Source organism: Armigeres subalbatus, chromosome 1 (assembly GCF_024139115.2).
Source record: "Armigeres subalbatus isolate Guangzhou_Male chromosome 1, GZ_Asu_2, whole genome shotgun sequence".
In the NCBI taxonomy this organism is placed as follows: Eukaryota; Metazoa; Arthropoda; class Insecta; order Diptera; family Culicidae; genus Armigeres; species Armigeres subalbatus.
In genome coordinates this window covers 286,575,514-286,602,193 of record NC_085139.1, presented here as the reverse complement: position 1 = coordinate 286,602,193, position 26,680 = coordinate 286,575,514, and the positions used below count along the sequence as shown (strand labels likewise).

At 44.9% G+C, this 26,680-nt stretch overlaps 1 protein-coding gene across 2 annotated transcripts in view; it reads right to left on the bottom strand.

Annotated features, from left to right (window-relative positions):
* Positions 1-17,913: 17,913 nt before the first annotated feature.
* LOC134207685 (adenomatous polyposis coli protein-like) overlaps positions 17,914-26,680 on the bottom strand; it is a 49,152-nt gene continuing 40,385 nt past the window's right edge. For both annotated transcript variants that reach the window (XM_062683480.1, XM_062683481.1), the window contains exons 3-7: positions 24,209-26,680; positions 22,973-23,800; positions 22,063-22,911; positions 21,259-22,000; positions 17,914-18,175 (exon numbers count right to left, since the gene is read on the bottom strand). In XM_062683480.1, coding sequence (XP_062539464.1) covers positions 21,407-22,000; positions 22,063-22,911; positions 22,973-23,800; positions 24,209-26,680 — 4,743 coding nt within the window. In that variant the 3' untranslated portion in view covers positions 17,914-18,175; positions 21,259-21,406. The remainder of the gene's footprint in view (positions 18,176-21,258; positions 22,001-22,062; positions 22,912-22,972; positions 23,801-24,208) is intronic.

The window sequence follows — 26,680 nt, the reverse complement described above, 5'->3', positions numbered from 1 at the left end:
GGAAGGCTCCTTTCGAGAGGCTCGGAAGCCTTCTTTCAAGAGGCTTGGAAGTCTTCTTTCAAAAGGCTCGGAAGCGTCCATTCAAGAAACTCGTAAGTCTTCTTTCAAGAGACTCGGAAGCCTTCTTTCAAGAGGCTCGGAAGCCTTCTTCCAAGAGGCTCGCAAGCCTTCATCCAAGGGACTCGGAAGCCTACTTCTAAGCGGCTCGTAAGCCTCCTTTCAAGAGGCTCGTCAGCCTCCTTTCAAGAGGCTCGTAAGCCTCCTTTCAAGAGGCTCGTAAGCCTCCTTTCAAGAGGCTCAGAAGCCTCCTTTTAAGAGGCTCAGAAGCCTCGTTTCAAGAGGCTCAGAAGCCTCGTTTCAAGAGGCTTAGAAGCCTCCTTTCAAGAGGCTCAGAAGCCTCCTTTCAAAAGGCTCAGAAGCCTCCTTTCAAAAGGCTCAGAAGCCTCCTTTCAAGAGGCTCAGAAACCTCCTTTCAAGAGGCTCAGAAGCCTCCTTTCAAGAGGCGCAGAAGCCTCCTTTCAAGAGGTTTAGAAGCCTCCTTTCAAGAGGCTCGGAAGCCTCCTTTCAAGAGGCTCGGAAGCCTCCTTTCAAGAGGCTTAGAAGCCTCCTTTCAAGAGGCTCAGAAGCCTTCTTTCAAGAGGCTCAGAAGCCTCCTTTTAAGAGACTCAGCAGCCTCCTTTCAAGAGGCTCAGAAGCCTCCTTTCAATGGGCTCAGAAGCCTGCATTCAATAGGCTCACAAGCCTCCTTTCAAGAGGCTCAAAAGCCTCCTTTCAAGAGGCTCAGAAGCCTCCTTTCAAGAGGCTTAGAAGCCTCCTTTCAAGAGGCTCAGAAGCCTCCTTTCAAGAGGCTCAGAAGCCTCCTTTTAAGAGACTCAGAAGCCTCCTTTCAATAGGCTCAGAAGCCTGCATTCAATAGGCTCACAAGCCTCCTTTCAAGAGGCTCAGAAGCCTCCTTTCAAGGGGCTCAGAAGCCTCCTTTCATGAGGCTCAGAAGCCTCCTTTCAAGAGGATCAGAAGCCTCCTTTCAAGAGGCTCAGAAGCCTCCTTTCAAGAGGCTCAGAACCTCCTTTCAAGAGGCTTAGAAGCCTCCTTTCAAGAGGCTCAGAAGCCTCCTTTCAAAAGACTCAGAAGCCTCCTTTAAAGAGGCTCAGAAGCCTCCTTTCAAGAGGCTCAGAAGCCTCCTTTCAAGAGGCTCGGAAGCCTCCTTTCAAGAGGCTCAGAAGCCTCCTTTCAATAGGCTCAGAAGCCTCCTTTCAAGAGGCTCAGAAGCCTCACTTCAAAAAGCTCGGAATTCTTCTTTCAAGAGGCTCAGAAGCGTCCTTTCAAGATGCAAAGGAAGTCTCCTTTTAAGTGACTCGGAATTCGTTTTCAAGAGGCTCGGAAGCCAATCTACAAGCCTTTAATCAAGAGGCGTGGAAACCTACTTTAAAGAGATTCAAAAGCTGAAAGGAGCTTCCCTTCAAAGGCCTCGGGATAATTTTTTCAAGAGGATTGGAAGCCTACTTTCGAGAGGGGGTACCTCAATTAATGCATAAGTTTGAAGGGGTACCTCTCAAGAAAAAGGTTGAGAACCGCTGTCATAGTGCGTCACCACTATTGTCACCTCGAAGCAGAGATGCCAGATTTGAAGATATGTCTTCGATTTGAAGACATTTGAATCTCTGTGAAGACATTTATTTCGTGAAGACATTTTGAAGGCTTTTCAAAATATTTGAAGACTTATCTACTTATTTGAAGATACCTGAAGACAATCAATAAGACAGCGAGCGGAAAATACAATTTGATTTTTTACTTATAAATTGTTGGAATATCAGGTAGTGTGCGACGCTTCGCTGTAGATCGAAGATGGATAGGAAGGTAGGCGCCAGTTGGTTGTAGTTGCTCTTGGGTAGATTAAGGAATATTGTTATGGATGTATTGTAGATACCTATTGTTGAATAAAGAGAACTGCAGCTACTGGCAGAAGTATCAGTCAGTAGCCTGCCGTGGTGTAGAGAGGGAACTCTAGTTGTTATTCTTCGTGAGGGGGTTCCCTTCTTATAGCCAACAGGTTATGGGCCCAGTAACGATTCCCGTTCTCCATCTTAGTGGGATGTTATTGCCGTCGACGTTATCGCAGTGGGATCATGGATCGACCGCATAAGTCGCGTGGCGCAGTGGGATCATGGATCAGCCACGTAAGTCTTGGGTAGCGCCGGACGGAATTCATCAGGAGGTTGGAACGCTCGGTAGGGGGCTGGCTGGTCATCAGGAGTCCGAGAGGAGCGTCGGAACATTCAGGAGCTGGTCAACAGAGGGTGCTGTGCAAACGTCGGATAGAGGCCATTTGTACGGGCAACGGATTGGGCCAGGAGGAATTGTTCGGCGAGAAGGAGCTCTGGACGGGAGGCTCGTTGTTAGAAGGAGCCAGGCGAGTTGCGAGGCGTGCACACTAAGGAGGAGTGTGGGAATATCAGGTAGTGTGCGACGCTTCGCTGTAGATCGAAGATGGATAGGAAGGTAGGCGCCAGTTGGTTGTAGTTGCTCTTGGGTAGATTAAGGAATATTGTTATGGATGTATTGTAGATACCTATTGTTGAATAAAGAGAACTGCAGCTACTGGCAGAAGTATCAGTCAGTAGCCTGCCGTGGTGTAGAGAGGGAACTCTAGTTGTTATTCTTCGTGAGGGGGTTCCCTTATCTGGCCAACATAAATTCTGCGACTTCTATATGTAAATTGAACAAAAAAAATTTCAAAAGTTATAAAAGTCTTGGCCTGGGGCCTAGAATATCAAACATAAAAATACCTTCACACTAGCGGGCTGATAACTGCAACGCATTTTAGACCTCATACGCACTTAACTTTAAGTTGTGCGCTGATTAAAAAATTCCCGATGGCAAAATTTGTTTGAATTTTTCTTTGCGGCGGCGGCGTTTTTGACGTGTATATAAAAAGGTATTTCGATTATTACATCGGAACGGAAAAATTGATTGAATTCTTCTATGACTTGATTTAATCTAGGGCATATAGTCTAAGTCACTAGCCCTTTAACCAGCGGCATGATGACAGTCAGCCGCGAACAGAAGAAGAAGAAGAAGATTTAATCTATTCAACCGTTGAGCTAGAACCTGAATTTTACTTTAAATCCTATTGAATTCATTTGATCTTTTCGGCATTTCCATGTGATTTTCCTCTCAGTCGGGAAACTCCTTTAATTTCACGTGAATTTCCGATGAAAATAATGAGGAATTTCTTGTCTAAACTCAAGAGAATTGGAATTGGGAATTCAGTTCAAAAATTATATCTAATAGTTTCCGTAAAAAGATATAAAGGGAATCCTCCAAAATTTAAATTCAAAATTCTCCTTAATTTCTTCTGAACTTCCACAATAAATCCCTTTTTATTTCCACAAGAAAATTGTCTCAATTAATTTTAATAGAAATTTTTTACGAATGTCGACAAGAAATTTAATTTGTTCTGGTGTTAAATGATTATTTCTCATTATTTCCATGGTAAATTTCTACGTGAAAATCTTCCTAAAAAAATTCAGAGAAATTCCACAAAAAAATTAAGGGATTTTAATTAAAGACTAAGTAGCAAAATCAGAGGAAACTTGTTACACACTTTCGTTAAATTCTTCCTTGAATTCCTTTGGTAATTCTTCTAGAAATATCTTTGACCATTCTTCCAGTATTTTGCCTGAGAATTCCTCTAAGAATTTCTTCAAACATACATTCTGGTATTCTTTCCGTAATTCATCCAGGAAATTGTCCGAAAGTTTCAGGGATTTTTTTTTTTAATCCTCCAGGAATTCATTTGGAAGATCCTCCAGAAGTTCCTCCAGAACTCCTTCGGCAGTTTCTTAACGAATTCATCCAATAGTTTTTCCAGGAATTCTTTAAGGATTTCTGCGGAAGCTATTCCAGGGATCCCTCCGGATGTTCCTCCTCTGGAAGATCCTTCAAGGTTGCCGAATTACTCTCCAAGAATGCCTCCGGAAGTATACTTCTATTTCTTCCAGGATTTCTTTCGGAATTTTCTGCAGCAATACCTCAAGAAGCTTCTCCAACTACCTCCGAGAATTCCTTCAGAAGTTTCTTTTGGAATTCCACCGGAAATTGCTTCAATAATTCCTCCGGAATATCCTTCAGAAATTCATCAGGAAAATCCTACAGGTATTCCTCCAGAAAATCCCTCCGGAATTCATCCTGAAGATTCTACAGGAATTCCTTCTTAAGTTCTTCCAAGTATTCCTCCGGAAGTTCCTTCAGAACTTTCTCCAGAAGTTCCTTTAGTAAATCCTTTGGATGTTGCAACAGGAATTCTTCAGGAAATTTTTTCAGAAGACTTTCAGAAATAATAAGAAGCTCCATCCAGAAGAAAGTTATCAGGAGCTCCATCGGGATTTTATCCGGAAGTTGATCTAGATATCTATCCGGACGTTCCTTTAGAAAATTCTCTGGATGTTTTTCAAGTATTTCACAGTAAATTTTGAATCCCAGCAGGGCATTCTTTAAAAAGAAATTAGGAAGAGTTCCACGTGAAAATTCAGTTTAAAAATCCGACTCAGTACAAAATCCAGGGGAAACTATTTTAAAAAAATAAGCAATTTTAAAAAATATTCTTTTGAATTCTAACAATTAGAATGTTAAAAAAATAAACATTATTCAACATCAGTAATACAAGGAGATTATGGAAGTTACACACCTATTGGGGTCTCCAGTAGCCTTGCGAGCAAAGGCGTAGGATTGCCAGTCCGGAGATGATGAGTTCGATTCTCGGTCCTGTCTAGGATGTTATCGGGTTGAAAACATTCTCGACACCCTAGGTATAGTGTATCCATTATACTTGCCACACAAGATACATACTCATGCAAAGCGGGCATATAGAAAAGCTTTCAGCTAATAACTGAGAAAATGCTAATTTTATACTAAGTTGAAAAGCAGGCCAAGTTCCAATTGGAATATAGTACGGGTATGCGATAACACACTTTTTCCCAACGAAACGAAACGAAACGAAATTTAAAATGTCTATGTTGATTCGGATCGAAACGAAACGAAATCAAGGTTCACTTAATTCGAAATTTTTCGAAACGAAACGAATTTTTTTTTTCGCGGAATTTTTATAAAATTGGTTTTATATTATGTACGCAATTTTGATTTCACTTTTTCGAAGTCGAATAACTGTTTTGCGACTGTTTTAAGACAATACCCCAGCATTTGTGCCGCTTGAAAGGAATTCATCGTGGAGCGTGTGCTCCCGAATCTGATCAAATTTATATCAGTAAGTATATAAAAATAAAGAAATTGTGGGATTTTTCATTGCATAGAAATTGTGGGATTTCGTTTGAAATCTTAGACCACTTAAGAAATATGTAATTATACTGAAGCCTACCTCATATTGTCTTGTTAGCGTGGACTAAGTACTGACTTAGTCAAAATTAGAAAATGAATGCTTACATTTATTTTATATTTAGTGGGATACTCGATTATGTATCCACATCTGCCAGGCGTATACGCAGATAGAGAATTGATATTACTAGACCAACATTTATTCTTCGTCTACATATACTGTATATATGTATAGCATACATTTGCTCACTAGAAGAATCCTGTGCACCTTTCTAAAATGAACGAAGATATGTATTACCGATTGAAATTCACAGACCCATAGTCTTATATACAATCAGCTCGACAAACTGAGGTATTGTTTTTTGTCCTTTTGTTCAGCGGCGCAGCCAAAATTTTTTGATAATATAAAGTATGGTTTAAGTTCAAATTTGTTTCGAAATTCCGCGGAATTCCGTTAAATTTCGTTAGAAGCTAATTTTTTCTAGCGAAACTTTTGTAATTTTACGAAACGAAACGAAATCAAGAAATCAGATTTCGCCATGCTCAAATTCCGCGAAATTCCGCGGAATTTCGTTTCGAACCACCTGAAACGAAATTTTTCGAAATACCGCATATGCTTAGAATATAGAGCAATTGAAGAAGAAGAAGATATATTAGATTTAGAAATTTTCGTTGATAATCATAATCTTAATATTGAAGACATTTGAAGACATTTTTCAACGACTGTGAAGACATTGGAAAATATCATCTGGCATCCCTGCCTCGAAGCACGGCAGAAGTTTAAGTGTGGACTGCGCATGCTGAGGCAGGAATCGTTGATTGGTCGTACCATAGAATCGTTGATTGGTCCCTACATACCGCTATTGACACCTCGAGGCATGCCAGTGGAGTGTTAGAGTGAGCACCCAAATAAGACTCACATGGGGCGAGTGACATTTGGAGAAGCTGCTTCGGCGGCAGGGTAGTAGTGGGTTGAATCCACACACCCAAAGTGTGGTGCACCATGTCTCTACTTCGCTAGGGTAGCGCGTGGTCTGCTTCGGCAGAAGAGTGAGTGCTCGGCCTGCGCTGAGGAAGAAATGTCGTTGCTGGTAACCGCTATGGTCACCCCGTGGCACGGCTGAAGTATGCGTATTAGACTACACATGCAGAGGTAGCAGTGTCTTAGCGTAGTATCTGTTGGCCCAGTAAGTTACCGTTATCGCTATTGATTCATCGAGGCATGGTAGTGAAGTGTTAGAATAAGCATCCAAGTAAGTCTCAAAATGGTGTGAGTGCCTTCGCGAATGAGTACATTGAGTAGAGCCTATCCTCCAGAAGTAATGCTGGAAAGGGGAAATTAGGATTAGAGCCCAAGGAGGGTTTAGTGGGTGACAGTCCCACACTCCAGTACACAGCCATGTGGTAGCTGATCTGGCTCTGAACGGCCTCCCTGCATGCCTTATAGCATGCATAGATAATCCTGGGATCATTAACGTTTTTATCAGGCGAGTGTTTGGAAGCGAGAAGGCCGACAAAGGTACCCAAATCGTGGCCTTCTATTTCATTGGTGGTGCTACTATGGCCAATTGATTTCGTTTGACTACGCCTAACCTGGAGTGGCTCAGGCAGCAATCGGGCGAAGGCGTTCAAAGCAAGGCCAAACATCGTCCGAATGGATCAGACCGTGGTGCAGTGGAGCCCGAAGGGCCACGACCTTTGAAAGGCGATTTGTCGTCTCAAAAAGGTGAAAGACACCAACAAGACGCATCTCGACCCGCAAAGAATGTCAAGGACACAGGCGAGGCTTTCTTGGCCATAAATCGATGCGGACATCCGAAAGACTTTCGGCACTGGGAGAGGACGTCAGACGCACCAAGGCCGGGGAACTGATGTTGATGCTGGAACGTGGGGCACAAACGAGCTCACAAGAAGCTGGCATAGGATATCCTGGGTGATTGCGTCGAGGTGAGGTCATTGGGTGCGGAAGTGACCCTCCAGTGTAAACAACTGGACGAGGTCACGGATGCAGATGGCATCTCTCTCGAGAAATGGATACTCCAGCTGGTCAGCTAGGGCACTACCTTTCGGGTACTAATAAAAGTAACATCGTGTTAGCGTCATGATATACAAATCCAAAAATGGTAACCTGGGCTTCTTTTTTTTTTCCTTGTCGGAAATTTTTATCACTGCGACTGTTTTTTTTTTGTCTATTGTAATATTTTTCCTTTTTTTCTAGCTATGTCATTGTGGCCTAGCTTCTCCTCATCACTGGTCAGCTATTCGAATGAAATGTACCACCGAATTGGGATTTGTTCTACCAACCTCAAGTGGTTCTATGAGCCCCTTGGTGAATAACTTTCGTCTTTTTCGAAAAATTGCCGGGATAACAGATGCACTGAATCTTCTTTTTCTATGTCACAAAAGCGACACAGATCATTTTGAAGTTTTTCTATCAGCTTCAAATGATATCGACTCGGACAATGACTTGTAATGAGACACGTTTAAGTGCTTACGTCTCTTTTAGATAATTCTAAAATGTTGCGAGTCATGAAAACATTTGGAGTGATAAAACGTTTAGCTTATCTGGCATGGGTAGCGTTCCTAAAATTGGTTTCTATTTTCATAGATTCCCTTACCTTCAGCTCCATGCGAAAAAAATGTTGGCAAGCTGCAAAATGGTTCCGGTCCTTTAAACCAACTTGATGATCCGAGTCTCGCCAGCATATCGGCTTTTTCGTTACCATTACCACGGGCTTAGAACCATCGCAAGTAATAACTGTGGAAGTGCTTAATGAACACTAAGCTGCGAGATGGCAATATCCCAGTGGGGGATGTAATGCCAATAAGAAGAAAAAGAAGAAGCTAGTCAGTATGCCCAATAAGCATACCCCAACTACCTTCAGTGGGTAGGTGCTATCGGTTCTTCCACAAATGTCCCATAACTGTAAGGGCCCAGACCGCAGCAACCTGTGTCGTTGCTGTGGCGAGGAAGGGCACAAACACATAGCACAAGGCACAGGAATGTGATAAGCAAACACGGTATACAGAATCAAGGTAGGCTCGTAAAGAAAATGACAGTTCATAAGTGACGTGATTGCTATCGCAGTATGAACGAGTGCAGAAGAAGGCCAAACTGCATTGTAGAGCGTTGGCTTGCTTCGTCCCGAGCAGCGATAGCGGTGACGTCAATTGTTTACAGTGAAAATTGATGTTTACATACGTGTCGATAGTGCCTTGTTTTTGTATGCCGTGATAAGCAACAAAGTGCCAGTAAAAAGCAAGCCCGTAAGGGTTCTTTCAAAAGATATTTTAGTTACTAGATAAAGATTGTCGCTTCGGTTCCCTTTGTTCTGCTGTCCGAAACATGTGTGGTACCTAACTTTCAAATCGTATGTATTTTTCCTTCATTGACATTTAGATCCCCTATCCTCGCCAGCAAAAGATGTTCCGGACAGCGACGACAGCGACAATCTTTATCTGGTAACTAAAATATCTTTTGTTCTTTCACAAATTAAGTAACGCTAATTTTGATAATTTTTCACCCGCACCCTCCCCTACGTTACACTTTTTGTATGGAAGGTTTATTTTTTTGTATGGATCGTAACGCTTGACATGACCCCCTATCTACCCCTACAGTGTTACGCATTTGTGAAAGGCCCCTAATCATGTGATGGGTGGACCTTTGTGCCCTTTCGATGAAGCTAATAAGAAGAAACCGTGCAAGTAACACAGCTGAATCTTAACCATTTTGTATCTGCCCAACAACTCCTGTGGAAGACCAATCATCTTGACAACGAAGTTTTCACCGCGGCCCTGGGACTGGCAGCCAACACTGACAGTCTAAGCGGGGATGCGTTGGTAGCTGTTAGCCGTTAGCCTTGCCGAGCAGACGCCCGGTATACTGGTGGAGTGCCGAGATTGCAGCCCTTCGATCAATCTTTCTTAAGGCTAGACCAGCGGTTCTCAACCTGGGGTACATGTACCCCTGGGGGTACCTTCGCCGGGCCGAGGGGGTACCTCGGACATGGCGGATATATTACAATTTAAATCAAAATTTATTGATAAAGTTTTGATAATTGTATAATATTTTTTGATTTCAAAATTCTGTCTTGTACATATTATGCATGGCGATCAGTAACTCAAAGACTATTGAATCCTGCCCTTCACCACGAGCATTAGGGTGGCTCAAAAACACTTTTTCAAATTTTTTGATGGGCCGCCCTCTTATTAGGTTCTTTTTGATGCCCTTATGTTCTGGGCAAAATATCAGCCAAATCGGTCAACGTTTGGGCGGTGTTAAACTAGTTGGAAGTTTATATAGAAAAATGTATGCAGAAACTTCGAAAAAAAGTGATTTGTGGTTGGACGGCAAAATTCACAATAAAGAACTATGATACTCATTCAGTTCTTGTAGAACTAAATACAGAATGTTTAGAAGATTAGAGTTTATTAGGCAAAAATATTATAAATATTATTATTAATAAATATGTTGTGTGTTGTGGGGGTGAATTTATTTCTTTTCAAAGGTAAAAGAAACGAAATTTGATCTAACCCCGCTTCAAAGAAATGTTAATAACTTCGCCGGACAAACACAAATCTTTTCGCGGTTTTCAGCATAACATTCTGTATCAATTTTTTTAAGATCTGAATGTATGTATCATAGCTCTTCATCGTAAATTGTGCCGTCTAACTGCAGATAACTGTTTTTGGATGTTTCTGCATACATTTTTCCATATAAACTTCCAACGAATTTAGCACCGCCCAAACGTTGACCGATTTGGCTGAAATTTTGTCCAGAGCATCAGGGCATCAAATAAAACTAATTAAGAAGGCGGTTCATCAAAAAAATGCAATACCCTCGAGCATAACTGTGGGACTCAAAGACCAACAGAACGACGAATGAACAAATTTTCAAAATCTTTTATGCAATCTACCTAATCGAAACAAAATGTTGAATGATATATTAAGAATATGCTTCTGAACTAAAATTTATAGTCTACACGTTCGGAAGCCTCCATTTGAGTGACATGAAGGCTTGCATCCATCCAAGCAGCTCAAGAGGATCAGAGGACTCCTTTCAAGAGGTTCTATTTTCAAAAACTTCGGAAACCTACTTTCAAGAGATAAGAAAATTATTTTGAGCTTTTTAGTGGAATGTTTTCACCTGTCATAAGACGAGTTTAAACAATCCCATTGAATTCCACCACTTCATTGTATCCTGACAGATACGTATTTCGACCTCAACAGTAAGGCCGTCTTCAGTGTCTTGTACTTGACTCGACTTGACTTGTCGAGTCAAGTACAAGACACTGAAGACGGCCTTACTGTTGAGGTCGAAATACGTATCTGGCAGGATACAATTAAGTGGTGGAATTCAATGGGATTGTTTAAACTCGTCTTATGACAGGTACTTTCAAGAGGTTCGAAGGCCCTTTTTCACGATGAGAGAGATGAGAAGAAGAGGCCCGAAAGCCCCCTTTTAAAAAGTCCGGAAGCCTCCTTCCAAGAGGCCCGGAAGCCTCCTTCCAAGAGGCCCGGAAGTCTCCTTCCAAGAGGGCCGGAAGCCTCCTTCCAAGAAGCCCGGAAGCCTTCTTCCAAGAGGCCCAGAAGCTTTCTTCCAAGAGGCCCAAAAGACTCCTTTCCTCCTTTTAAGAGGCCGGGAGCCTTCTTTCAAGAAGCCCGGAAGCCTCCTTCCAAGAGGCCCAGAAGCGTCCTTCCAAGAGACCCCTCTTCCGAAGCCTCCTTTAAAGATGCTCGGAAGCATTCTTCCAAGAACTCAGAATAATGAAAATTTTAGCCAACTTTATGGAGAGCCAAATATGTCGTTAATTTTCAGTTCCATTTTCCTTATATCTTATGAGTTACACTATTATTTTCATTTACAGCAAAAAAAAAATAGGAGGGGGCCTTAAGTAATGCAAAAGTGTGAAGAGGTACCTCTCAAGAAAAAGATCGAGAATCGCTGGGCTAGACGAAGGATGCAACGTGCCCGCACCGAGGATGCAAAAGCGGACCGGCGTGAAGTGTTTCAAGCTGCAAAATTGGCTCTTAACAACGTTATTATTGAGGATGCTCAGGACATAGTACAATGATACGAACACATCTGTGGTCTACTAGTCATATCGTACCAGAGAAACTGATCGAGAATCCTGATCGGATAACACAATTTACGCCCATCAACGCTAGCTTAGGTAATCCAGACGAGTCCGTAGCGGTAAAGTCGCCGTTAGGCCCAAGGCGTGTAGCAGATTCGTCATACGTATATTATATGATCATATGCGTATATGATCAGCCACCTCGACAAATTAAACAATCAACAGATTCATGATCTCATCAAGCGACAATACGCACCGGAAAGGTCTATGGTGTGTAAGCTGAAAGAGTCCTTGGAGTACATGCGATCCTGGGAAATTCTGGAGATGTCAACCGTTCGAGTGGGAAATCGCTGTGTGGTAAGCGTGGCTGGACCAGCACCCTAAAGGATGCCAGTCCCCGGTGGCTGTGATATCCATCAATCCAAACTCGTCGATGGTTCTGCTAATGTTTTTCGTCTTTTCTTCAAGTTCTTCTTCATTATTGCGCCAAAATTTTTCGATCGGAGAAAGTTCTGATGCGCTTCCTTCGGGACCACATGACCGCTCTTCGCTTTGTGCCAATCCACCACAGACTTGGCGTAATGGCACGAAGCAAGATCCGGCCAGAACAGCGATCCCACGCTGAGAGCGGAGGAAGGGCTGCAAGCATTCCTCTCGATAAATCTGCCCGTTTATGGTGCCGGTTGTAACGAGCGGTACCATCCGCACTCGCAGATCGTCTGCCACAACCGGTACTTGTCCATCTTTGTCCATCTTCCTCTTCCGGAACTTTTCCGAAATCTCCATGCGGCCTTTTGCCGATCCATCTGTGCGACTGACCAGGATTATCGATCACCGCGTCCAAGATTTGCCAGCATAGCTCTTCTTGTTTCGAATGCATCTTGAAAACTACTTGACAGATCGCGATAAAATTTGGCACACATTGACATAACACTCTAAACTAATGTGACCAGCAAGCGTCCTGCGAAACGCGGGACGCCTATCTGGATTGCGCCACTGGCTTGAAAGTGGATTCTCCAAAAGGGCATTCGCATAGATTTTGGCCCAAAAAAAAAATGGAAAAATATTCATAAGGCTGCATGAATTGTAATAAATTTGTAAAACGAAGTTGAAAAATGCAGGACGTCTGGTCACATTACTCTAAACTAGTATTACCCAAAATTTCATTAAACGCGATAAAAAGTTACACCCAAAACAAAGTGTCGCATTTTTTTCCTCCAATGTTTAAAAATGACTTAACCTAAACTCAAGATTACGATTGTCTACCCTTAAGTAGGTAGCAATCGTTCTCTTTGCTTTGCAATTTCCTTGTTTCTTCAAACGCAGGACCAACTGCCTGCCGTTGGCGCGATAATCCTTAAGATGTAATAAAAAATTATTACATCCTCGTGAAAAGAAACATGGAAATAATCCATTTAGGCAGACATACATGTGGTGATGCTCAAATTAGGCCTTCCAGCTCACCACAGCTGTCGGAAACCGAGCTGTCGTAGAAGTCCGACAATCCCCGATAACGCTGCGTCGGTACAAGCAGTTGGAGAACTCAACGCTTCGCGAAATTATGCATACTCAAATCAAGGAATATCAGGCCAACGCATCCCGCAAAGGGATAAAAATGGGAGAATCTTGACGGACGAACGTGTTGTGATCGAAACGTGGAAGCAGCACTGCGAGTAACATTTGAATGGCGCTGAGAGTACAGGCAGTGAAAGTCAAGGCAACGGAGGAGATGACTACGTCAGTTCAGCGGATGATGGATGCCAACCAGTCCCCACCTTGAGGGAAGTTAAAGATGCCATCCAACAGCTAAAGAACAATAAAGCAGCTGGTAAGGATGGTATCGGAGCTGAGCTCATCAAGATGGGCCTAGAAAAGCTAGAAGACGGGCCTACTACGGGCTCCAGAAGAAACTGCGGTCAAAAAAGATTCGCCACCGCACCAAATGTGTTATGTATAAGACGCTAATAATACCGGTTGTCGAGCGAGCGAGGTGGGCAGACCAGGTGCAAAACGACTTGGCGAGCGTGGGGCGCATTCGAGGTTGGAGAGATGCGGCCTTGAACCGTAGTATTGTGGCGTCAAATTGTTGATTCAGTGTTATCTGTTTAGATGTAAGCTAAATAAATTAAATGAATCAGGCCAAGAGATACGCACACTCATTCGGGTTAACTTAGTGCAGTTGATCAAGGATAAAAACGCACTGGAGTTCACGGAGGAGTTTCCAAAGGCTACAGAAACGATACTCAAGAGACACTGCTTAGACGAGAGGAGGAGGTAATGCACCAGGCGGAAGAATTGAAGTACGTCCACTTGAAGGGCAGTTTCGAAATCTATTGAGCGGAGCCTCACGAAACAGAAAGTGGACCAGGCGATTCATTTTAACCAGGACAAAATGAGAGCGTGCGCGGTATAATTGGGAACCCGAAACAGGACACATTTTCGTCTTCCTCCAAATACAGAGAAGGCGTGAAGAAATATCTGCTAAATGCGAAGGTTACGAGTCGTCGTGAGCTGCGTTATGAGCTTCGGATTGTTAGCCCCTTTCATGGTCATGCAAAGGGAGACTGTGATGAGGGGCGAACCAATCGACGGAAAATGTTTGCGGCTCAAAACTGATGACACAGGTAAAGACGAACCATTAGTTTACTGTTCGTCGACAGTTGGGATCAGCACAAATACGAGTGGTGGCGTTCCAGATCGGTGAGAATGAATAATGCGGACGTCATGACGAAGTGGGATGACGGTCCTCCCCTGGTGGTTCAGGGGCACAGGGGCGGAGAATGTGTGGCCGGTACTAATCGTTCCGTCGGCAAACATGGCCGAAGAAATAAAAACACTTTTCCCTTTTCACAATGCAAATCACACAAGTTCAGTGGTCGACGTCGGAGTAACCAACCAGTACGGTTCGTTGTAAACTGCAGACGAAAATCTAGCGGTGAAGTCGTTCCAGCAGAACTAGATCCAGTAAGCGGAGGAGGTGGAAGACCTTAAGGTGGATGGACCCTTCCAGTTAGCAAATGCGTCGCGGGACGTTTACCGACTTTCGCAGTACTTCACGGACTGAATGTGAGAGCAATGTATAATGAGTACCTGTCAGGGAGCGAAAGCCCTTTCAACGACGGCAACCTCGTTTTCGTAGTTAAAGTCTGTCCACGATAAATTTCGGACACCCATCTTCCAACGCGATTTTTAAACATTTTTACCAGCCGAAAATAATCGTAGCGGCGGATGGCAAAGTGCGGCAGGCAGATGTGAGAACCGGCAGGAGTGTATTCCGGCGTGCAGTATCAACCTGGCGGTGTTGGAAGTACTTCTTCTTCTTCTTCTGGTGTTGGAAGTAGTTGATGATGATTTCGAAGTTTCCGGTAAAGAATTATCGGGGTAACGGGCTGGAGAATGTTGACGTTCGTTCGTTCGTTCGTTCGTTCGTTCGTTCGTTCGTTCGTTCGTTCGTTCGTTCGTTCGTTCGTTCGTTCGTTCGTTCGTTCGTTCGTTCGTTCGTTCGTTCGTTCGTTCGTTCGTTCGTTCGTTCGTTCGTTCGTTCGTTCGTTCGTTCGTTCGTTCGTTCGTTCGTTCGTTCGTTCGTTCGTTCGTTCGTTCGTTCGTTCGTTCGTTCGTTCGTTCGTTCGTTCGTTCGTTCGTTCGTTCGTTCATTCGTTCGTTCATTCGTTCGTTCGTTCGTTCGTTCGTTCATTCATTCATTCGTTCGTTCATTCATTCGTTCATTCGTTCGTTCATTCATTCGTTCGTTCATTCATTCGTTCGTTCATTCATTCATTCATTCATTCATTCATTCGTTCGTTCATTCGTTCGTTCATTCATTCGTTCGTTCATTCGTTCATTCGTTCGTTCGTTCGTTCGTTCGTTCGTTCGTTCATTCGTTCGTTCGTTCGTTCGTTCGTTCGTTCGTTCGTTCGTTCGTTCGTTCGTTCGTTCGTTCGTTCGTTCGTTCGTTCGTTCGTTCGTTCGTTCGTTCGTTCGTTCGTTCGTTCGTTCGTTCGTTCGTTCGTTCGTTCGTTCGTTCGTTCGTTCGTTCGTTGATATTACGCGTTTCAAGAAAAATTGGGAATCCTGGAAAATTCAAAGTGCATCAAATGAATATTTTCCGGGTTTTTGATCTTTTGATCAAAGGCACCTAAGGCTAAATTTGTGATGTTTTATTTATATTTATTTATATCTACGACATTTCTATATTTAATTCAATGTGAAGAAATACAAAGGCGAAGGATCATGCCCGACATGCTCAACAACCCTTCCCCTCACTACGAGTTGTGGAACTTGCCTAGGACGTGGTTGGGTTTCAACAGAGAGCTGTTGAAAATTTCGATGAAAAGCTGCTTGTATCAGCAGGGAGAACCTACCAGAACGATCGTTTGCCCTTCGAAGCGCACGGGCCCAAATCATGGTGTTTGAATCGTAGGACTTTTGATAGGCCCGACACGAAGGCATCCCGGTGAGAAAGAAAGGCTGTCCAGATTCAGTTAGCCGCCGATAAAATCAATCATTATGAACAAAATCTTTAAGGGCATGAAACTGACATGACATTGAGCACTGAGCCACTACATATCCAGCATTTTACGTGCGGTAATGGCCGCCACAAATAAACTAACTTTTTATATAAAATAATTTATTTATTTTATAAAATAATTTTATAAAATTTATATAAAATAATTGTCTATCTTTATATTTTTACTGGGATCTCAGTAATATGTTAAACCTTTACCGAGATTCGACCAGTCGTGTCCCAGCAACGTGTTTTTTGCTGAGATTTCTGTCAAAGTTGCTGAAAATCAGCAAAAAAAATGCCGAAAACAGCTAATAAACGTCATTTTTTGGCGGGATATCAGTTTTTTGTTTTGCACACACGCATACGCACACACACATACACACGGACAGACAGATATTTGTTCTATTCGACGAGCTGAGTTGATTGGTATATAATATCATGGGCTTCTGAGCCTTCTATATAAGTTTGATTTTGGAGTGAAATGATAGCCTTTTGGCACAACTTTGTAGTACGAGAAAGGCAAAAAGGGAAGTTTATACAAAAACAAAAATATTGAGAATCTAATTGTTATTGTTATAATATTCAAACCATTGATTAGAAGCAAAAACTCTTTTCAGGCTCAGTCATGACAATACTGGATCGCCTCCCAAAAAAATACTTCAAAATATGGTCTAGTGTTTTGATTGGATTGCATATGATAGATGACCTATACCAGGATTTCGGATATCGACAATAACAGCACACAACATCCAATTTTCTGTTTTGCAACTTTTTACAGCATAGTAGCGGTCATATATTCTCATAGATATATAAGATTACCATAAAGTTTATTGTAATAGTACATCATTCGAATTACCGATTCACGTCACATAAGCTTCGAGAAAATTTGTCAAGATTTGTAATAAATAGGTAGCCAGAACTGAATCTCTTCAACTTTCTACAATTTGTGTTCCAGAAAGATATTTTAAAAAGCGAAATGGTCAACTTGTTTTTTTTTCTGAATCAGTTTTGATTAATAAATTTACCATATTTGATATGATTTCGGTGTCGGTATATTCACTAAATAGAAACAACATTTGATAATAAAAAGACATAAAAAGAACAAAATCGAAACAAAGAATAGACACTTGAAAGTTAAATAAAATATATTTAAAAAACTATAATAAGTAGTTCAGTAACTGGAAACTGTAGAAGTAAAATCGAGAGTAAAATAGTATTCGCAATGTAGAAACAATAATCATCGGAGTGACATAATGCTAATAATAATAAAGCGAGCAGAAAGGTTCAGAAATCGAGTAAATAAGCCCCCGCTGATAAATGCTTTCACAGTTCGATTCCCCTTCCCTTTGGTGTGAGGGGGGCTCTGCTAGGTTATATTTCATCCTGACTATCGCGGTTCTGGGCGAGGGGCGCACCGATTATGCATACTATAAGCAATAAAATTCAAATTTGAATACAACTTCTGTTCAACGCGCGAGTACAAAGCCATTCATTATATAGTACTGGCTACTTGCAAAATTGGTTTGATTTAAAACATAACCTTAACTAATCTAACTCTAAACTAGTCTAATGTGTTTACTTGTGTGTGTATGCTAACTGCTAAGGGTAGAACGCTTCCCGACCGGGAGCGCCATCACTGTAAAAATCTTCAAGCGAACCGGAACAGAACAGGGCTGTTCGCGGTGACGATTATAAACTCCTGATAACTAAATCGATGTCAAGACGCTTAGGGACTAGAACAATTTTCTGCGGTTATCATTTTTTTTTTGTTTTCATCAATACGGTTTAAAATTTTCTATCATACACAATCGATTCGAGAGATAAGCTGATCAAGAGATCTCTTTTCTTTTGTTTCCTCATTCTATCGTAACTTAAGAAGTCTTTCACAATTTGGTCACACCCTGAACCAACCGGCCAAGGTGAAACAGGGAAGAAATCTTTGATTTTCCTGCCTTTTTCGGAACGGGTCAGATATCCCTAATGAAAAGCGTCGCAATGTACAAAATGCTGCCTTCTGAGATTGCATTTTATTTTGAAATAACTCTGAATAAAATAGGGTAAAACTATAAATAAAATTGAGCATTTTTGTCGTTGTGTTTAATTGGTTTCAAACTTTGTTTGATTAAAACAAAAACTGATAAAATACCTGTGTATACGACCGTCAATGGGACTCAGATTGCTTATGCAAAAAATGAAAATGATAAAATCTTGATACGACCTGGTCCAATTGCACAACAGATGACTTTCTTTTTGATGAAATCTGTAATGAAATACAAAAAAAATCTTATTAATCCACCCAATGAAGATTGTATGTGAATAAAAAATATGATGCACTGCACCCATTTCTGAGATAAAAAAAAACAACGTATCGGGACAACTTAAGCCAGGTTTTTGAACCAGGTTACCATTTTTGCATTCGTATATCATGAGGCTAACACGATGATACTCTTATGCCCAGGGAAGTCGAGACAATTTCCAATCCGAAAATTGCCTAGACCGGTACCGGGAATCGACCCCAGCCACCCTCAGCATGGTCTTGCTTTGTAGCTGCGCGTCTTACCGCATGGTTAACGAGCGCAACTTTTACGCGACTAGTCGCCTCAGCTCCTACGAACACCGAGCACATCCAGGAAGCGTTATCAATCAACATCAATGAATGCACTCCCAATTAGGACAGAGTGACCACATTCGAAAAGTGGTTCCCCCGATACATTCCGAGAATGACGCAAGTCATTTGGGCGATGCTGCCAAATTTTGGTTTCTTCAACGGAGCCTTGATGATGAAACTAGAGATGATATTATTTCCTGGATTGGGTACTTCCCGCGTGTCCAGTCCACTGTTCTGGACTTGTCCGCAATCCGCAATCCTGCCGTTCCTAGCAATACGAGTTCAATATCAGAGCAACATTAGTCTTACTCTCAGATACCAACCGTTGAAAGACTGCATCTAACCCGAAACGGCTCAGACTGCAATCCGGCGAAGGCGCTCAGAGCAAAGTCAAACGACGTGCGACCATAAAGCCCAAACGTTGTCTGGACGAAGCAGATCGGGGTACAGAAGAGCCCGAAGGGCGTCGACCCGACAAGGTGATTTCTCGGTCCAAAAAGGCGAAAGGCACTAACCAGTCGCAAGGCCGCAAGAGGGTACCAGCCGGCCTGAGCCATCGGCACAAGGGATCAAAAAACCCTGGCAGCTGGTCAGTAGAGCAAAGCGGAAGTCTCGACCTGCAAAGAAAGCTAAGGACAGAAGCGAAGCCTTGTTGGTGAAAACTGGTAAGGAAAAGTACGCTGAGGTCCATTAGTCGATGCGGGCGGCTCGCCAGCTTTCGGCGCTGGGTCAGGACGTGCGAAGCGCCAGACGCACCAAGACCGGTGGAGCGCAGGCTAGTGGGACTGATTACAGGAAGCTGGCCCAAAAGGTCTTGGGTGACGACGCCGAGGTTGGGGGCGGAAGTGACCCTCCAGTGCAAGCAACTGAATGAGGTCACGAACGCGGACAACGTCGTCTCTGCCGTCAGAGACAAGTGCAGTATAAAGATCGATAAGGCCTCTGTACGCCTAAGAGACGGTCCCTTTGGTACGCAGGTAGCCTACCTTAGTTTACCGGTTGCGGAAGCCAAAAAGATAATGGAGCGAGGGAAGTTGAAGATCGGCTGCTCAGTATGCCCAGTGAGCAAACTCCAGCCGCCTTCAGTGGACAGGTGCTATCGGTGCTTAGAGTTGGGGCACAAGGCCTACAACTGTAAGGGCCCAGACCGTAGTCCGACCGTGTCGTCGTTGTGGTGAGGTAGGGCACAAGGCGCAGAAATGCGATAAGGCACCAAAGTGCCTCATCTGCGCCAGCAAAAAGCAAGACTGTAACCACGTTATGGGTGGATCTTTGTGTCCCATCGGAGAGAAGCCAAGAAGCCGTGCAAGTAGCACAGCTGAATATTAACCACTGTGCAACTGCCCAACAGCTGCTGTTGCAGTCGGTCTCGGAGTCGAGGACCGATGTCGCCCTCATGTCCGACCCGTACAATGTCCCTGTGCTATTTGCACGAGAGGTGGTACACTCCTCTGCTGAGGGTGTCGCGATAGCCAAGATCAATGGTGTGTTCTATTGAAGGTGCTAAATCCCACCAAGGTGGCTATTAGAACAGTTCAACCAGATGATTGATAGGCTGTCGTCCGACCTAGTGGGTCGTAAGCCGGTCGTCATAGCAGGAGATTTTAATACTCCGATCTGGACCCCTGCAGTCATATGACTTATGTTCAAAATCGAAGCACTTAAAGCAAGCCTGAGATTTTTGGTTTATGCTCATCGGGCATATTGACCAACCCACCTTCAACTTGGCCTTATCCAGCATCTTCTTGACATCAGCCAAGGGTACTTGGAATGTGGCAACCTGCGTATCCGCTCGACCATTCTTTAACCGAATCGTGGTATCCTAGATTTCGACGCCACACTGATCTATCAGTGCAACCACTAGATCTCCGGCTTCGATTATTTCATCCAGGCCGCGACACTGAACTATTTCTACTAGGCTAGGGCCTTAACATGCACCCAATTACCCAGCACCTCTTCTGTCAACATTTTATACGCAGCACTCTTTTGCGCAGCATCTCGCTTCATGACAAGAATCATCTCACCCTTCTGCGTTCTGCGAATTCAATTGACAGCCTCACTCATGCCAGCGAATTTTTCATCGCTTCTCATGGCCCTCAGCACATCGGTGTAGCTTTTGCCTTCAGATTTGACAATTATTGCCTCGCCTCTGTCCCTTCGACTACGACCATTGGAAGGTGCGCATTTTTGGGTTCCCGACATTCCCTCATAGAAGGCCTTTCTCCATGCTTTTTGCCGGCGCCATAACTTAGGGTCAGCCGTTTCCCTGACCTTCTCCCGACGTTTGGCCGTATCCTTCCTCTCTGTGGTACTGGCTTGGTACTACTAGCTCCTTTTTGAACGGGTTCCAACCCATCCATACTGAGCTTAGGAGTTGCACTGGTGACGGCCATGCGTCTTCGGAGTTCTGCAGTTTGACGTTCCGCCAGCTGTTTCTCTTCAGAAAGCAGACGAATCTTCAATTCTGTCTCCTTCCTGGCTCAGAACAAACTCCTCCTCAGTAAGTATGCGGATCTTTCCAACCCTGCAAAAATGATGTCCGCTCAGAGCCGATTGGAGCAAAAAGGTGTGGAGCACAGCGAACAAGATGGATGGACCAGATACAACACAATTTGACGAGGGACGCAACCAATGATGGACAGACGTGGCTTCGAACCGTTCATTATGACGTCAAACTGATGATTCAGTGTTATCTGTTTAGATGTAAGCAAACAAATTAAATTCATAGAACTCACCTTTAAAATCAATGCAGCAAACAAGCGACATTCCTTCCTCCTCTCCGGACACTGACCCATCCCTAAAATCCGTCTCACCAGATATCACAACAACCCGTCTCTTCCATGCAAAAACCCATCCAATAATCTCGATCCTGTTTGTCAAATTTTATCGCGTCCCGGTTTTCACCGCGGATGCGGCTGTCCTCACAAACGCATTCCTCACGCCATCCAGCCTACCCTTCAGCACGTCCGGATTCGACTTCATCGTCAGGTTGGTCCGCTTGGGCAGTGCCGCGATGGCACTTTTGCGTCGCATCGGAATCATCGAGCCCGGACTGGTTGGTGTCGTGACGACGGGCGGATTCTGATGTTCCCCCGCACCACCGGAACCGATCACCGGCGTACTGAAACGGCCGGAGCTCGGTTTCTTGTAGTCGACCAGTGAGGTCCGTGCCGAAGTCAGTCGAAACCGGCTGCTGAGGGGGGTACCCTCGCCACAGGGAGTGCCCGCCGTCGGAGTGCTCGGAGTGGTTTTGCTTGCATCCATGCTGATGCTTTTGTTGAGCACTACTCGGGACTTGGCGATGGAGGTTAGCCGGGAGGAGGACGCCGAATTGGGAATCATGGAAATCGGTTTGCGAAGGGTTTTCGCCGGAGTGGATGGGGCGGATGTTACGACTGGAACTTCCGGGTTCGAGGGTTCATCCTTGGTGAATGTGCCCTGGCGGATGAGATTGGGTGGCGCTGGGGAATCCTGGACCTGGATAGCAAAGCAAACAAATTAGCGAAATTCATGAAATAAAATGGAGCCAATGGTCATACCTTAGTCCTAGTTCCGCCAATCGCTCCACAGGAAGGTTGCCTGGTATGAAGTCGGGACACATCCGAACTGCTACTACTGCTGCTGCTTCGAATTGACCCGTTGCCATTCAATTCCAGTGAGTTCCGCTTCAGGCCAATACTGGATCGAGCCTTGAGAGGTTGCGGTCGGGTCTTGGTACTCTCCACGAGGGAGCTTTGAGTTCGCAGTTTCGGGGTGGCGTGTGGTCCCGCGCTCAGATCCTTTTTGACAGCTCCGGGGGCGGCCGGTGTTCGAGAGATGACGGCCGGAGCGGAAACCACAGACTTTCGGTACGGTGACACGTAGGGGGGTTTCTTCGTGCCACGAACTGTTTTCACAGGTTCGGTGGCCGACGTTGCAGAATTGATAGTTGCTTTAATACTTCCGGTTTTGATTGGCGTTGGCATTTTGCTTGGGCTGGATAGGGGAGTTTTTGGCTGGGGTGGAGGAAGAGCGGTAACAGGTTCTCGGTCTTGTGATGAGATGTTGGGTAACTTCTGTTCGAGGGATTTCCTTCGTTGCGCTTCCTGGATGGTGTAGGTGACGGGGTCGTCATCTTCGTCATCTACCGGTGAAGCTTCCAGTGATAAGACCCTTTCCAGGGACATTGGTGCAGGGGAGTGCAGCGTTAGGGGTGAGAAAGCAACAGGTTTGGCAATGATGGAAGATATCGGAGTCCGTGGACAGTCCGCATCTCCGTTGGCGATTCTATCGGCCAGAAAACTACTATTGGTGATAACTTGCGTCTCGTATCGAGACTTGTTCTCCTGACGACGTTCTCTCGAAGATTTCTTTGGTGATGGAGTCGATGGATTACTAGGAGTTGGCGTCTAAAAAGAAGATACGATCAATTTGATTGGAAATATTCCCTTCCATAAAGCAATAACCTACCTTGACATCTGACAATTCGTTAGATTCATTTGCCACCGCATCGTCATTTGCTGAATTCAAATCAACTATTTCTGTATTAGGAATGGTGTACGTTTTGTATCGGTCCTTCATTGCCTGCCTCCGTTCGGCCTTTTTGGGACTTATGGGGGTGCTCTTTCCGCCGGCATTCTTGGTGGGCGAAAATTTGATCAAGTTCTCTAAACTCGAGTTCAGCGTCAAACTGGAATGGCCCGAACTGATGTTCTGATCGGAGGTCCCTGCATGGCCACTGTCCACGTCAACCACTTCGGAAGTTATGCTCGCCACACTGATCATCGAGTCCATCAATTCATCCATGATCGAAGGAGGTCCAATGCTGTCCAGGTTATTCAACGAGTTCAAGCTATCGTTGAACGCATGCCCCAGAGCTCGCTTCGCTACCAATCCACTTGGTAGGTTGAACTTCCGACAATCATTTAGGAACGTCATCTCCGAGTCGGAGCAATCCGATATCAATATGCTGTCCGAGCCGAACGGGGGATGTATCTTGCTCAGATCAAGTTCGGCACTTTCCACGATCGCCAAATTCTGCAGATTGTTAGCAACTTTGGTGGCTTCCATTGCGATAATAGTCGAGTTGGTCAACGTGGAAACAGTACTGAACGACAAACCATCGGAACCATGGGTGAAGTGACCACCGACCATCGGGTGCTGTACCTCACCGCCCAGCTGGAAATGAATCTCATTCTTGAACAGATCCTCATTGCTGCCGTTCAGGGCACCGGGCAACGGTCGGTTTTCATTGATCGGAGTTTGTTCCTCCAAAGCGTCCAAGGCTTTGGAGTCAACCTGAGAGAAGAAAAACATCTTCATGAACTGTCACAAAATTCCATAAGTGGTGCGTCGGAAATTCTGCCTATATATTACTTACAAACCACACATCCGCGATTTGATAGCATAATATTAGCAGTAATCCTACTTATGGAACACCAGAGCAGGTAACCAACTCATCGTATTTCAGTACATAAAACTAATAATGCTTCAGTAAGTCATTTATTAGCATTATGGATAGAACTCGACAATGGTCACCTGAATATTGAGATTGTGATAGATCTGGAAAAACGTGAACGTAGCTTTCGAGGAAGAAACCTGTCAATTGTTACTCGATCGAAACAATTCACAGAATAACCCCTCTGCTCAAGCAACGCCGCGTCACTTCCATTGACAGATTGACAGAAGCGTTGACAGAATGCTTACCTCATCGCTGATTGTGGCTGTATCGTCGTCGTCACAGGAATGCATAATTCTCGGTGCCTGGACGCTCAAACTCGGGAACGACACGTCGTTCGCACTGGTCACGTCGTCGTCCCAAGTGTTGTTCTCCATCTTATCTCCCCCACTGGACGATACCGTGCGCAGGTATTCGGCAGTGGAAACCAATTCCTGCGTTAGTCGCTCCACCGATTTCAGCATCAGATCCGGATCCTTGTGTTTGTTGTTGGCCGGGGCGAATTCCATCATGAATTCGTTCGACATCTGCATTTCACTGTTACAACCAGCGGACGACGAGCTCATGAGGCCCACCAGAGCTGCTGAGGCCGGGAACTCGTTCGACCGCTCCATCATACCCTCAAATCCACTCTGACCCATCATGCTGCTGTTGCTGGTGGTGATGGAAGAAGCTAGCAGGGGCTGACGATGCTGCCGTGACGGGTGCTCCTGCGCTTCCGCTCGGGATGGTTGAGTTGCCACTGGCTCCTCGCTTCTTGTGATGCTGGTGGTGATGGAACTGTTGATGACCGGCGTGGTACGGGTAGTGATGGATGACTGGGTGGTGCTGGTGCTGTTGATGTTGTTGATGGTGGTGATGCCGAAGCCGCTGATGTTGCTGCTTCCGCTGACCGTGGCTGTTTCTACTGCTGCTACTACGCCTGCTGACATTACGTTGGTGGCACCGACATCCTTCGTAACCACAGGCGTAGTGTCCACGTTTTTTGGATTCGACGACGGATTATTGCTGGAAGATGCAGCTGCTCCCGAAATGGCCAACCGCTGTAGGTTTCGAGTAAGGTCCATCGCCAATTGACTGCTCTTACCCTTCGGCATACCGTTTTGGATGCATTCCATCAGAATTTGGTAGTCCCGTTCCGAATCCGGAATACTTTCATCCGGTAATGGAACCGGAGGTCGAGCCGCAATCTGACCATAATTCATTCCTGCTCGAAGCTCGTATCCCGTGTCAACACGCTTCTCCGTCAGCTTCTTCATGCCATTTTCTATGCACTGTTCCAACAGTGAGTTGCTTTGGGGATCGTTCGAGTCCACGGAATCGATGGAATCCAAGGAATCATTCGCATCCGCCGCAGCTGCTGTCATTCGGTTCACCGGCGGAAGTGGATTATGAACTGCCTGAAAAGTCGGAAGATTTTTCTTGGCTCTATTGGATCCAATTCCAGCAGCAATGGCCTCGTCCAACAGGTGATCATCGTTATCCGATTCCACGGAAAGCGAACTCAACGAACCATTCACGGCAGGATCCCGTGCAAAGTGCAATCCTCCCTGCGATTGCGGTTGTTTTCCTTTCAACGACGAGATCTTGTGGACGCTCTTCCCTCCATTCGGTGCCTCCGATGCCACTGTCAAGTCGGACAATGCAGATACCGTCGAGTGCGCACAAGGACTATCCTCTACGTAGAAGTTATTGACTTCGTCGTTTGCATAAATCGGTCCCATGTGAGCTGGATTTCGCATCATGTTCATGGGGTTTTCCTTTTGAACTCCCATAAGGTCATCACCGTTCATCTTCCCCAGGAAACCACTTGTATTCGCGTTCTTCGGTTTGGGCATTCCACTACGAATGCATTCTTCGATCAATCGATCATTATGCTCCGCTGAAACCGTCGAACTCTCATCCGAGTCATGCCCGTTCCGCGAGTCCATCGACAAAACACTTAAGTTACAATTGCTGTTCACTTCCGATAATCTCGCCGGCGTATCCTCGGTACAGTACCTCTGCAACAGATCTTCCGGAACCTGTGGTGGTGGAAGCACAAGGTCTTCCTCACTCCTAATCTTCTTTTCCTCTGCACTGCGCGCCATCACATTCATACCCATGTTGATACACGACTCCAGCAGAAAATCGTCATCCCGATCCGATTCTCCATCTTCGGAAGCGCTACCCTCCGGTATCGGTAGAACCGGCGGTCCTTTAGCCAAGTCCCCACCAACCACCAACTTCGACTCCTCGTCCTCCTTATCGTCCATGGTGAGATTACTCAAGCTGGTCGCACAGGAGAACACCGCCGGGGTATTCTCCACGTTGAAGTTGTTGACCGTGTCTTCAAAGGCGCTCTTCGGTTGCACCGGAGGTTGCTCCAGTTCTTCCTTCTTACCAATCGGGCCTGCTTTGGCCATCATGCCCGTGCGTCGTGGCGAATGGGGCATACTCTGAGTCGGCGAATCTGGCAGTTCTGACGGGGAGATCACGCCCGACGCCAGCCGACTGAATTCACTGATAATGGAACTTTTGTCATCGGCCGTGCAGGCTGGTTCCGCACTGGACAGTGATCCCATCGAGCTAGTGCGCGAGAACATGAGCGGCGTTTCGTCCGCTGTGTTAAGGAAAGAAACTTGCTTGCCAGTGTGTTGAGTACCTCCAGGTGTAGCCGGGGTTGCCGGTTGCTCCGAGGATTCCGCTTCCGAGGGATGTTTTCCGGAAAGTTTCTGATC